Raw genomic sequence first — 13,723 nt, 5'->3', positions numbered from 1 at the left:
ATCTAATTAATAACTAGAGAATTTTTGTTCTATAATGGTTTGAAATCCAAAGATTTTATCTGACCATAACAAATAAAAACAAAGTTTTTAAGTTACACATTAATTTATATAAGGCACAAATTACTCATGGTTTGTCTGTTTGAAATGTATGTAAATCTCACATACACATAAAAGGCACCCTGGAGAAGGAATCCTACAAACAACTTTATAGAAATATTAAATATTAGCCACTCAAATTTACTTGTGTTTCTTTTTTTGTCACAAATAACACACCTGAAACAATGTTATGTAACCATATTTATTGCAATGAAGAAACTTCTTGCTGAAAATAAACATTTAGTGTGAGGAAAGTTTTATTAAAGAGAATATTTTCTCATATGGTGAGCCTTCTTCCTCACCAGATAATCTTGTCAACCATAGTTTGGGAACCAGTGGTCTAAAGGTAACGTGATAAGAAAATTCATAACATGGAATACTTGTATAAGTACATAGAGAGTTCTTGAATTATAATTATCTACTAACAGTAACAAAACAGAAATAACTTCTCTCGTCCAACCACAAGCAAACAATATCAGATTAGTAAGCAATAAAAGGAGAACCAATAATTAATTTCATATAATAAATATTAGTATAAAAACTTTCAAAATGCATGTATTTTGGCAATTTTCCAAAAAAAACAAACAATTAAAATTTCAAACTCTCACTTATTCCCCAAAAGTTGTTATCTACTTCTGTTCACCATAAATAAGGAAAGATATCCTCTCTTGTATGGAGTTGTTAACAATACTATAAGACTGAGTTTTACAGATTCACACAATCTGATTACCTTTCTATTTTGAATTCTGAACAGTCAATCAGTCTCTTCTGTGTCAGATGGTCAGTAGATAAACCTTAACTATTCAAGGCTCTAAGTATAACTGATGTTCTTTTTGCTAACATTCAAAAAACTTTCTTCAAAGTTAAATATTTGTATTTTATGCAGTTATACATTTTTGGCACTATTCACTGTTCTTTTACAAGATTTAAATATTGTTTTTAAATTTCCAACACATTTCTCATTAGATTCTAGAAACAATACAACAGCGTGGGCTTGTTCTTGCATTACGTACACATAAGTAAAATCAGTAAAAGACAAATCAAATTATCCTATAAATTCACAACCCATAGATATCAAATTATTGCAAATATAGATATATACATAAAAATAATGCAGTGACTTCTGACAAACATTTACACAGTTTTTTAACATAAATCACTACACTGAAAGAAACAGTAATTCTTTAATATTATAAGCATCAAGACCATACTGTACTTCGGTATTCTGGACACATGTTCAATAGTTTGTAATCTCTGATTACTCCAACATATTCAGTAGGTTTTCATTATACTTTACCAAATTAAATTCCTTATTTACATATTTACTTGAAATCACCAACAGATAATAGTAAACAAACAAGTAATAACTGACTAGAATAACAAGTTTGTATATTATAATTTAAAATACAAAATTAGTATCACAAGAGATGTTTTTACCAAAAAATCAATCATTTTAAATATTGCATTATACTCACATTTTTAGAAACCATGTACAATTAAGGTTTTTCTTCTTCCTTTGACTGTCAGCTTAATAACCAGTAAAATAATGACAACACAAATAATAGATAAATAACTTACTTAATCTAAAGGCACCAATCCAAGTTCGATGAGTGAATCCAAAATTTGAGGAAGTTACTACAGTTCGTTGTCTTCTGTACATGTACAACCCAATCAGAAATTCCATCAAATTGGATTACAATAAAAGAATTATATTCAAAGACATGTTGCAATGCATCAAGTTAACAAAATATTTCTCAAACTCGTGTCAGTGCCTTTAAAGTAAATATACTATTATGAATGACACTAAATTACAATTGTAGGACTAATATTTATACAAAATCAGTCATTTTATAAACACAGAACTTTTTCTTGAACTCACAGTTTGGAGACCAAAAAATAAACACAAATTCAAACTCTCAATTTGTTAAATTAATAAACAGAATTTTTAGAATTATATGATTTGAAAATCATTACGGTTTGTACAAAGATATAAACTGGTTATTTAAAGGTATCAAGTTCATAATATTTTATATATACATCCACACAGATATGTACATATTTTTAATGCATATATAAATTCATGGACAAGCAGTAAGAAGACATTAGCTTAAATATACGTGGAAAGTTTTATAATAACTTGACTTTATGTCCTTAGGTAAACATAATGACTTCCTTTAACACTTTAAACTGGAACAATAATGTACATTTTTATCAGATTAACATTTTCAACAGTTGTATATGAATTTAGGATTTATTTCATAAACCACAGATTCTTGAAATATATACATATACATACGTATATAAATAAATAATCCATTGAATTAATCATATAAATAACACCTGATTTTTATTTTATTTGACAACATGTAGTTATGAGATAGATTTTGTAAAACTAGTTGCTTAAATTGTTTTTTTTCAATCTCCAGTGTAATCCTACCGATGTTTACATTAAACTGTAACGGAAAAAAAGTTACTTTACGAGCTGGACTTTTTCTTACATTTTTTTTTTTTTTTGTAACACAAGTCTCATCTTAGTTTCTCATTGACCTTTAAAACAAACTAATTTTACAAAATAATGGTGATTTAGTGCACAAAAATATGGTTATTTTATCTATGTAACAACTATAGTATATATTATAAATATATATATTTTCTTCATGCACATGAAAGACAGTTACTGTATATATACTGCATAATGAAATGTGCCTTACAACAGTCTACAAGTGAGGTAAATGGATTCCTCCAGTCTCATACTGACAGGCTCACTGTTCATCTAAAAAATATCAGTTATTACATTAGTAAAGTTGCTTCTGAATAAAATTACAATTAACAGATCTGTAAACTCGCTTCTTATTACACCACAGTGTATTCTGTTATAATCAACTGCATACTCCAGCCGAGGATGTTTCAAATCTGTTTATTTCTTTGATAAATCACCTGCTTCTGTATCTTGTCATAAATATTGTTAATAAGCAGGATATCATTAAACAAATTTCTACACAAGTTTTTGTTTCTTTAGTGGAATTATATTTGAAGATGTGTTGCAATGCACCATATTAACAAAACATTTGTGACGTTGCATGTTAATTACTGTTGGTATTGTTGTAGAATCAACGGTACAATTTAATATTTGTTTAACCAAATAATTTCATTACATACAGTCATGGAAAACGTCTCCATAACAAAATTATTATTAATAATTATACAATAATATCAACAGGAATTACTGTTTAAAAGAATGGTTGTACACACAAACACTAGTGTGGAAGTTTTTACATTAAACACTATATACAGCAATATACATACATACGAGAAAAAGAAAACATCTAAACAGAATTTTAAACAATTATGCCCAAATCAACTACCCTTTTCTCAGTGTCAAAATGTTAAAAAGTGCCTGCTTTTCATCACACTTTGCAAAGACAGGCAGCTAACAAAGTCCCACTTGACTAGAAAATTTAAACTTATTTATATTTTGTAAGGAAACACTGTCACAGAAGCTGCAACATTTGTCTATGAAATGTTGAGAATGTCCCACATAACTACAAGCTATACATCTCTTTCTTATTATGTCATCGTAATTTAAACTCAAAGGCAACATTTGTCTATGAAATGTTGAGAATGTCCCACATAACTACAAGCTATACATCTCTTTCTTATTATGTCATTTTTAAACTCAAAGGCAACATTTGTCTATGAAATGTTGAGAATGTCCCACATAACTACAAGTTATACATCTCTTTCTTATTATGTCATCGTAATTTAAACTCAAAGGCAACATTTGTGGGAAACTGAGATAGGATCAAATGTTACAAAAATCCCAGTTTGAGATTAACATTATAATTTATAAATCATTGTTAAACATATTCACATACAACTGTATATCTAACATTTGGATAATTAGAGAAACAATGATATAAATATTGTCCCCTTCAGCTAAATCATAAAATGAGTTAATATAACTGTGGTACTAAATTAAAGATTGTTTTAAGATGGTCAATCATACAAAACTCTAACAGTAGGAAACATATCAGTCAAAATAAACCACTTTTCCAAGCTGCCTTTTGAGATACTAAACAGTCATTACTTGTATTACATTTTTTTTTAAACAAGTTTTGATTCAGTCTCAACTAAAAACATAACCATGATCAGTAGATGACACGAAGTTTGGACAGTTTTAGCAATTTGTTTGATGACCGGAAGAAAGTATTTACTAAAACCAGACACTTTCCCCAACCTCAGCTTACGATAACAAGAGCATTTAAATGTTCACGTAAGGTTTGAGATCTCTTGAACATCACAGGCAAAAACTATTCTAAAACTAAGACATATAGGAAAATATACCAGTTTTGTCTCACATGGATCTTTTGTAATTTATCTGTAGACTCAAAACATATGCTTCATATAGACTGTTGACAAAATCTTGATCATGCTGTAAAACAAATTTAAAAATAAAAAAAAGCTGAAATATATAATAATAGTTTCCTATCACATTAACCTAGGCACTTTGAAAATCAGCCTGACCAATTAATATGACCAGTATGACTGATAATGAAATATTTAACACTGCACTGTAAAGAGTTTTTAACCTCTTTAGAATTGTATTCAATATTTCTGTAGATACATCTTAAAATCCTATTTGCCCTACCACTAGCAACAAAGTGCTGGGATGGTTTTAGAGATTGATCAGCCATTACACCAAGATCCTTTACTTTCGAGACACAGTTAAGGTTATTCCCATCCAAATTATACTGACAACTTCCATGCATTATCTTGCATTTATTATAATTAAAACTCACCTACCATATATTTACCCAACTCACTATGCTATCTAAATCCTTTTGTACATCAGCAGTATCCTCTTCATAACTAGCAAAACCCAAGACCTTAATATTTGCAAATTTAAGTAATTTATTGACAATTTTTTCACCTATATCATTGATGAATAAGCAATAAAAGCAAAGGTCCTAAGACTGAGCTCTGAGGTACCCCATTTACAACATTAATCTATTTTGACTAAACTACATTTGTAACAACTTTCTTTCTTCCACCCATCCACTTAATTTTTATTTATTTTTTATGTGACACCTTGTTGGATTCTTTCTGAAATTCCAGACACCAAATCCACACCCTTACCCTCATTCACAAAGCAATAACCTTTTCAAAAAATGTCAAAACATTTGTAAGGCAAGATTTTCCCTTAATAAAACTATGTTAACTGTCAAATAAAATTATAAACTTTGTTAAATGACTTTGCAAAGCATCTTTCAATATTTTCCAAAACCTTCCCCAGAACTCATGCAAAACTAATGGGTCTATAACACTATGCAACAAAATTTTTCCTTTTTCTTGTTCCAAGGCAGAAAGTGTTATTTCCCAATTGCTTATGCCTAAAGTAAATGGAAAAGGCCTATTTTCCTCTTAAAACTTTGCTTTTGTGACCTGGGTAATGAAATTTCCAAATTTATCCATTTTCCAGAACATTTCAGGAAGATTTAGTGCTGAGTAGCTGATAGAGAATTTTCTTGAATTTACAAGAATTTTCAAGAATGAAAGTGTGCAAGTCGCAAGTTAGAGAAAGTGTCACCAACATTTATCAAGCCTCTTCACTCATCAAGATGGGCTCTGTTTCTGCCACAATGTATCCAGTCTGTGCAAAGCAACTGGAATTGTCTGTAACCCGAATGAGTGGCAGCTCTTCATTGATAGCTCATCCAGAAGCCTCACAGCTGTGCTGCTCCATAAGTATCTGTCTCTTCCCCTGGCTCATTTGGTGCACCTCATGTCTCTTCCCCTGGCTCATTTGGTGCACCTCAAGGAGAAATACAACAGTGTCAAGACCTTGCTAGAAGCCTTGAAGTATAATGAGTATGGCTGGGAGTTTATCGGAGACTTCAAAATGATGATGTTCCTGATGGGTCTTCAAGGAGGCTTTACCAAGTTTTCCTGTTATCTTTGGCTTTGGGACAGCAGGAACACCGCAGAGCACTACAACAGGAAGCACTGGCCACAACAGACCAAGTTCTCTGTGGGGAGGCACAATGTCAAGTGTGAGCCACTAGTGGACTTCCAGAAGGTGTTGTTCCCACCATCGCCTTCAAGTACCTTCGAGACTTCTTCCCTAAGCTGTCTGAGGCAAGCGTAAAGCTAGTGTCTTCGTTGTACCACAAATAAAGATTCTGGAGTGCACAGAATTTCCCAATAAGCTCAATAGGAAGGAAAAAAGCTTGGGGCAGCTTTGTTGTTGCAGTTCAGGGCTTCTTGGGTAATCACAAGGCCGAATATTATGTAAAACTAGTTGAGGCTCTGGTGAAGAACTACGGCAAAATGGGCTGCAGGATGTCCCTGAAAGTCCATATCCTTGACACTCATCTTGATACATTCAAGAAGAACATGGGAGCATACTCAGAGGAGTAAGGCTGGTGCTTCCACTAAGATATACTGGACTTTGAATGCTGCTACCAAGGAGCGTATAACAAACAAGTAATAGAAGACTATATTTGGGGGCTGATACATGAAAGTGATTTACATTACAGTTGCAAATGTCAAAAACTACTCACTTCTAAACATTTTTGTATAACTGTAGTATAGGTACATGTAAATCTTGATTCATATGTTGTTTTATTCAGATGTTGTGTAAATGAAAATGTGCAAATTTGCCTATTTTTTGCATAGAAAATAGGTTACTTTCTAAATTTCATTATCCAGGCCATAAAAAAAAAGTTTGAAAGGAATAATGGCCCTTTTTTGTATTTTTTACAAAATAAGCAATTAAGAAATAACATACTATCCAGGAACAAAATTTGTGTTACATAGTGTTATTACTAGGACAATTTTGTTCTCCATCCTTAAAAAGCAGAGTTATATTAGTTAACTTCCAATCCTCTGGTACCTGTCCACTATTCAAGGACTGACAAAAAATAGTACTAAGTGGCTCACACATTCAAACTTTAACCTCCTTCAGAACCCTTGGAGAAATATTATCTTGCCCAGGAGCCTTATTTTTTAAACTTACACACTTCTTCTTAACCAGCTCAGAATTAATGCAATCATCTTGTTTGATCTCATTTCCATTTATCAATGGTTAAAAATATGGAATACTGCTTAAATGTTTGTTTGTAAAAATCAAAGAAAAAACAAAACTTTATCACCCAGACATCTCAATCACCAGATACAAGTCTTCCTTTATTATCCCTCAAAGGTCCTACCATCATTTTAACATTTCATTTACCCTTAATGTATTTAAAGAAATTCCTTCTGTTAATTTTTTTATATTTTCCGTCAAAGTTTTCTCATTCATTGTTTTGATGTTCTAATTTCCTGGTTTACCAAATTTCTCGATATTCTATAAACTTCTAAATCTTCTGTCACGTTGGCTAATTTAAATTTCTTAAATTTGTGATGCTTTTCTTTAATTTTGTCTGAAACTCCTTGTGAGAAAACCTGGTTTTGTTTTTGTTTTACTTACAGCCACCATTTTTTTTTCTATAAAGAATATGGTTACCTCGAATATTTAAAAATTTTCCACTTCTGATCAGTGTCTCCAAATAACTCAGCTGCACAGTTCACAACAGATAATTCTTGTTGAATCCCTTCAAAGTTTGCTTTTTTGAAATGTGTAGCCAAAATACCATTATTCCCGATCCCTATATACAGCAAAACATTGAATCTAATGGAGTAGTAATCTAGATTTCCCCAATTTCCACCCTCTTGATAATTTCTATATTTGAATTTAACAATAAATCTAAAATCGCATTGTTTCTAATATGTTATTGACTAATTAGTGAAGAGAGCAAACCTAAACAGTTTCCAAAAAAAAAAAAAAAAAAAACACTTTCTCCTTAGTGGTTTGACTCTAGCATTTCCCAATTTATATGCTTGAAATTAAAACCATCCATAATTATCACACCATTAACAGGCTAACATCTTAATCTTATTACAAAGTTCCTCACTAATTTCATCAATATAACTTATGATCTGCAACAAATTTCCACTAAAGGTATTTTCCTTTTATATCCATCAACAGAAACTTAATTGGATTAACTCTTCTTGCTACAATCTTTAAATATATAACATTTAGTTGTTTTCATTAAAAAAGAGAAAATAATATTTACGAGTCTTAATTATGGTTTGTAACCAAGCTGTGCTATACACAGCAAAATAGGACATGGAAATAAAGTTATATTACCTTTAACAGATACATCAATGCCCCTTTTAGCTGCCTTCTTGTCAGGGGTACAATATCTTGGGGAAAGTCAATCAGATAATCTTCTTCCTTTGTTACTGATGCATTTATTACACATGTAAAAAGTAAAATGTTGAACATAAGATATTGATAAAAAAAAAATAAACAAGTTATCATAGTGCTTCCTAAACTGCACTGTTTAATCTGAAGAACATCTTGGAGCAGCCACTTGTGTCAAATACAGCAGTACATAGTAAGTTTCAATAGAACTTATCTAGATCAATGTATTTATTTTCATCCCCTATACCTTACTGATATGAAGACAGTGTACAGGAAGGAATTTATTAGTTTAACTATCTGGATGTTTCATGAAACCTTCATGAAGACATCGGTCAAGGGTGACCAAACTTGCTTAACATAAGAGCCACATACGATAAACTTCAGATGTATGAGAGGTGCAAGACATGAACAAATGTTACACATATGTTTTAATTGTTACATGAACATTCTGTTACAGAAATTTTATATAAATATGAAGAATTATATAAACATAACAATATTTATTCATGTATATAGTTTTTAAACTGTTAATCTGTATTAGTTTCAATAATCACAAAGGACACATACAGGGTTGTTATAAAGCCCTTACGCAGTTTCGAATTTTCATAACTTAAATCCTATACATGATAAAATCAACCCATAAAGAGCACTTAGAAGTATGATACATTTATTTTTATTAATTTATTCATTATTTGCAGAAATAGGACTGACCAATAGCATCAATAGAAGAGAAAGTGTACTGTGTTTTGTGGTTAGCCGAGCTAACATCTGTCATCGAGGTGCAAAGAAGATTTAGAACCAATTACAATAGAGATGCACCACACAGGAATTCCATAACTTACTAGATGAATAAGTTCAAAGAAACAGGTTCTGTCAATGAGAAGCCACGATCTGGAAGGCCAAGTGTATGTGAGGAAAATGTAGCAGCTGTAGAACAATCCTTTATTCAAAGTCCACAGAAATCAATAAAACAGGCATCTTTGGAGCTGGGTATTCCAGACTGAAGAGTATGTAAAACTCAGAATGAAACTTCACATGAAAGTCTACAATATTCAAGTCCATCAAATGTTGCTAGAAGAGGATTATCATACATGACTGACTTTCTGTCATCATTTTAATGAAAATATTGTCAGTAGTGCCTCACTTTTGGACCATTTAATGTTTTCTGATGAAGCAACATTTCACATTAGTAGTAAAGGTATAACTACTACATATGGGGCACTGAAAAGCCACAAGAATTTGAGGAACATGAAAGAGGTTCTCCTAAGATCATTATCTGGTATGCATTAGGAAAGGACTGCATAATTGGGCCATTCTTTTTTGAAGGACGGGTTGCTAACAGTGATAGTTATTTAGAAATGCTGCAAAGTTATTTTATTCCTGAACTTGCACGATTAGGAATGATAGCAGATACAGTGTTTCAGCAAGATGATGCACCTTGTCACTTTGCTCTGAGTTAGTTTTTAAATTAAAATTTCCTTTACAGATTGACTGGAATAGGTGGACCACTCTCCTGGCTACCATGGCAATGAGATTTGAGCTCATACAATTTGTTTTTATGGGGACATGTAAAGACTAGTGTTTATTCAACAAAACCCCACTCTTTAAATGACTTGTGGACTAAAATAACCAATGTGATTTGCAATATTACTGAAATTCAACTACAAAACATATTTGAAGAACTTTGGAATCACATCACAGTTTGCATATATAATGATGATGGACATGTTGAAAATTAAACTCTCAAGAATAAACATGCAATAATGTAATAAATTCTTTCATTAACCATTTTTACAGGTTGATTTTATCATGTATAGAACTGAAGTTATGAAAACTTAAAACTGCACATGGATTCTATAATGACCCTGTATATACCAAATGTTTTCAAATCCTAGCTGATTATTGGTTTAACTATATTGAGCGTATTTAATACGGTAATGAACTACAGAAATATCTAAGAAAAATATGCAAATTTGCATTTCATTAACATTAAATGAGACTGCCAAAAATAAAAGGGGTAAAAACAGATATTTTAATGATATTTGTTTTAGTAAATATCTGGTCAAAACATGAAGAAATATATGTAAAACAAAAAATTAGAGATATTTTAATCAGATACCACCTTACAAAATTTTAGTCTTATCATAATATTTTTCTGACATAAACAGACATTGATACTATTATTAAGCTATTAGAGGTCTTGTGAGTTTCCATCTTGGTTGTGAATTGTTAAAATTCTATCTGATGTGTTGTCAAGGCTGTACACGAATTAGCTCCATCAGGTGTTGATTTGTAAGGATTGCATGATGCTTCGACTTCACAAACTTCATTACAGAGTACAGTGATTTACAGCAGTATGTTGTGCTGGAAATTGAGATGAGTAGCACACTGGTTTTCTTCAGTTCAGAATATTTTATTTCTAGAACTTTCTTCCAGAACTCAGTTGTAAAATGGGACTTGTGGATCATCTTGAGACCTAGGTCTTCATGTATTTCTATTAGTAACCAGAGATTCGAGAATTGGACAACCATCACTGATCACATTAACAACGAATGAATTTACAAGAAAGGCAAAGCAGGGCTACAGCTTCTGCAAGTCTTCAAATCTGGGGAAATTATCAAGCAGTCCTTGTAATTTATCTTTGTTTTTCCAGTTTGTTGTCTTTTATTTCAATATCAAGGAATTTGTTTACTCTCTTTTTGAGATTGGGAAAGTAACTGATGTTTCTTGTTAATATGTCTCTTTGTAAAAAGTCTTACTTTATTCTGAAAGCTGAAAATTGTCTGAGTAAGATCAGAAACAATCTAATACTTCCCCTGGAGTGCCAAGTTGAGAGTTTGTAGATGATTCATTATATCAGTAAGAAACATCAGATCTTGGATCTATTCATCATTTCCCAGTTGAGGATAGAATATTTTCTTTTATTCAAGAAAAGTAATAATAGGCTCCAACATATCCATCCACAAACCTATTGAAGACATTGTTGGTTGATAGCCCCCTAACAATACAGTAGAAAGAGACATCACTGAGTTTATCTTCAAGCTCCAGTTCTTCAATAGAACTTTTGAACTGTCAATGGGTTATTCCATTTAAGCTTATGAAATTGACAATTTCAAGAACAAATTTCATAACATCTTCAGACTTGAAGTATCTGGCTGCCAGGTGTTCATGATGAATAATGCAATGAACAGGAAGAAACTCTGAAAAGTTAGGATCACTTTTGATAAGTGCAATTAATACTGCATTTTTCCCCCACCATTGCAGGTGCTCCATCTGTTGCAACACTGACGAGTTTATCCAGTGGAATATCAGCAATTGTTAAGGCTCTGTCAAGCACATTCTTAATGTAAAATTCACAAGTCCAACATCTCTTCTTTCATAGTTACCTCAGAGGAAACATAACAAATAAATACTACCAGTCGTGGGTTGTCTTGTATGTCTGTAGATTCATCAAGGGCTAAGCTGAATGCGAGGGAATTGTTTAAATCGTTTTGCATTTTGCCTGCAGCATCAGCACTGATCTGGGAGATACGTCTCTGTAGTGTGGAGTGAAGTTGGTGTTTGTACTATTAGTTGCTTACGTTTTGTGTTATTTGCTAACACTGCAACATATTCAGCTATATTCTTCTTTACAAATTCACCATCAGAATATTGGCACTTAGCATGAGCAATATTTCATGATATAACAAAACTACCTTCAGTCATTGTATCAGCTTCCTTACTAAACGTTGTTAACAATAAACTTGTTTTTTCTGTAATTCTGATTTAGGTGAATAACCAGATGAAATGTTTATGTGATTTGTTTCATAGTTGCATTTCATGTTATTGGCTTTGTAATGACTGAGTAACACATTGCAGATAAGACACAAAGCTTTACCTCCTTTAACGGTGAATGTAAAATCTTCCTCCCACTCTGGCTTAACATTTCTGTTTTTATCTTCATACTTTCTCCTCTTACAATTGATGACGTCATCTTCCTTCACAAAATTTTCACAGACACTTCTAAAAAATTAAAGTGAAAAGAAACAATAAGCTCCAACCTGTGCTACACAACCAAACTGTACAGCACCCAGTATCACACTAACACTGCTAATTGCATTGCCCGCAACACAGCCACACATGCCACAATCATGATATTGCAAGCCACGCCCACTAAAACTAATATTGTCAGCACCAGCTTGTACGATTACAGATTCTCCACAATTCCTCTGTAATCCTTGCTATTCAGAAATTTCTTTAATCCATGATTCAAATCTAGCATTAAAATTAGGATTTAAATTCTTAAATATATTTACTTACCATGAACATTGAACTTACATTTTAATCCAGTGGACTCTCATTTTATATCTGGTAAATAATTATAAAGCTTGAAAAGGTTTTATTTACCTTTTATATTAATTGCAATGCAAAAAAGGAGATCAGCAAAAATATTTCCTTGAGCCACACACATTATATGTCAAAGAGCTGCATGTGGTTCGCGAGCTGCAGTTTGGCCACCCCGACATAGGTTTACTAAAAAAACACTGATAAATTGTTTTATTTCGAAGACAAAAGTTTAAAACATGATTTTGCATGACTGTTCACAACTAAAGTTCTGCCATTGTTATCATTGTTTCTACACTGTGATTTGATACCTGAATGAAGGCATATTTCACATCAACTCATATAATAAGTTATCATAATATCACAGCACAGTGCAAATTTAAAGAATACTTCAAAATAGCTTTACTTTCTGTCTATTAAAATATGACAATAAAGATGATACATTAAACTATTACATTTATGTGTAAACTTATTGTTACCTAAATACAGGAATAATGTTAGAAAGTTCTGAAACAATCATAGTTGATATGTTTTAGACAACATACTAACATTTATGAACTCAGTATTTAAGCATATACTTTACCTGAGCCACGGCAAGCTGTATATGATGGATTTATGAAAGCTTCTGGTGGAAGTAATGGAAGACTCACTGCACAGGTTTTCATTGAGGTAAATGTCTGCAACAGAAGACAAAGTATTTATTCTAATAATTAAAAATTATTTATAAGCATAAAACCAATATTTTGCTCTATAAAGAAAGTACAAAAATGTCTTTTACAATTTTTTTCCCCCTGTCTTGTCAAACCAAATTGTCAGTCAATCCTAACTTAATATTACAATAAACTACCAGAAACTGTAGTTGAAAATTATTGAATGAACCATGCATGAAACAACTCGTGTTAATCCTACAAAAGGATATGAAAAAAAAAAGCTCTAAAGAAAATATTTTGGTAAAATGTGTCATTAAATGGAAGAATTTATATTCCAGTGAAAAAAACAAAGTGCCTTATTGTTTAATATTGTCTGTTTACATGCAGTCTCTGTAAAATATCAGTAATA

General features: G+C 31.7%; 1 protein-coding gene across 8 annotated transcripts in view; it reads right to left on the bottom strand.

Moving 5' to 3' along the window:
• Positions 1-284: 284 nt before the first annotated feature.
• LOC143228920 (mRNA-decapping enzyme 1A-like) overlaps positions 285-13,723 on the bottom strand; it is a 36,101-nt gene continuing 22,662 nt past the window's right edge. For 6 of the 8 annotated variants that reach the window (XM_076460379.1, XM_076460376.1, XM_076460377.1 and 3 more), the window contains 3 exons: positions 13,248-13,341; positions 8,285-8,379; positions 285-4,528 (listed from right to left, as the gene is read on the bottom strand). In XM_076460379.1, the coding sequence (XP_076316494.1) occupies positions 4,451-4,528; positions 8,285-8,379; positions 13,248-13,341 (267 nt within the window). In that variant the 3' untranslated portion in view covers positions 285-4,450. Of the gene's footprint in view, positions 4,529-8,284; positions 8,380-12,218; positions 12,344-13,247; positions 13,342-13,723 lie in introns of those variants that run through there. The other 2 variants (XM_076460380.1, XR_013015495.1) reach the window with 2 other exon arrangements.

The sequence above is a fragment of the Tachypleus tridentatus genome, chromosome 10 (assembly GCF_004210375.1).
Source record: "Tachypleus tridentatus isolate NWPU-2018 chromosome 10, ASM421037v1, whole genome shotgun sequence".
Classification (NCBI taxonomy): Eukaryota; Metazoa; Arthropoda; class Merostomata; order Xiphosura; family Limulidae; genus Tachypleus; species Tachypleus tridentatus.
Note: the sequence above shows the minus strand (reverse complement) of the source record. Positions and strands in the feature narration are given on the sequence as shown.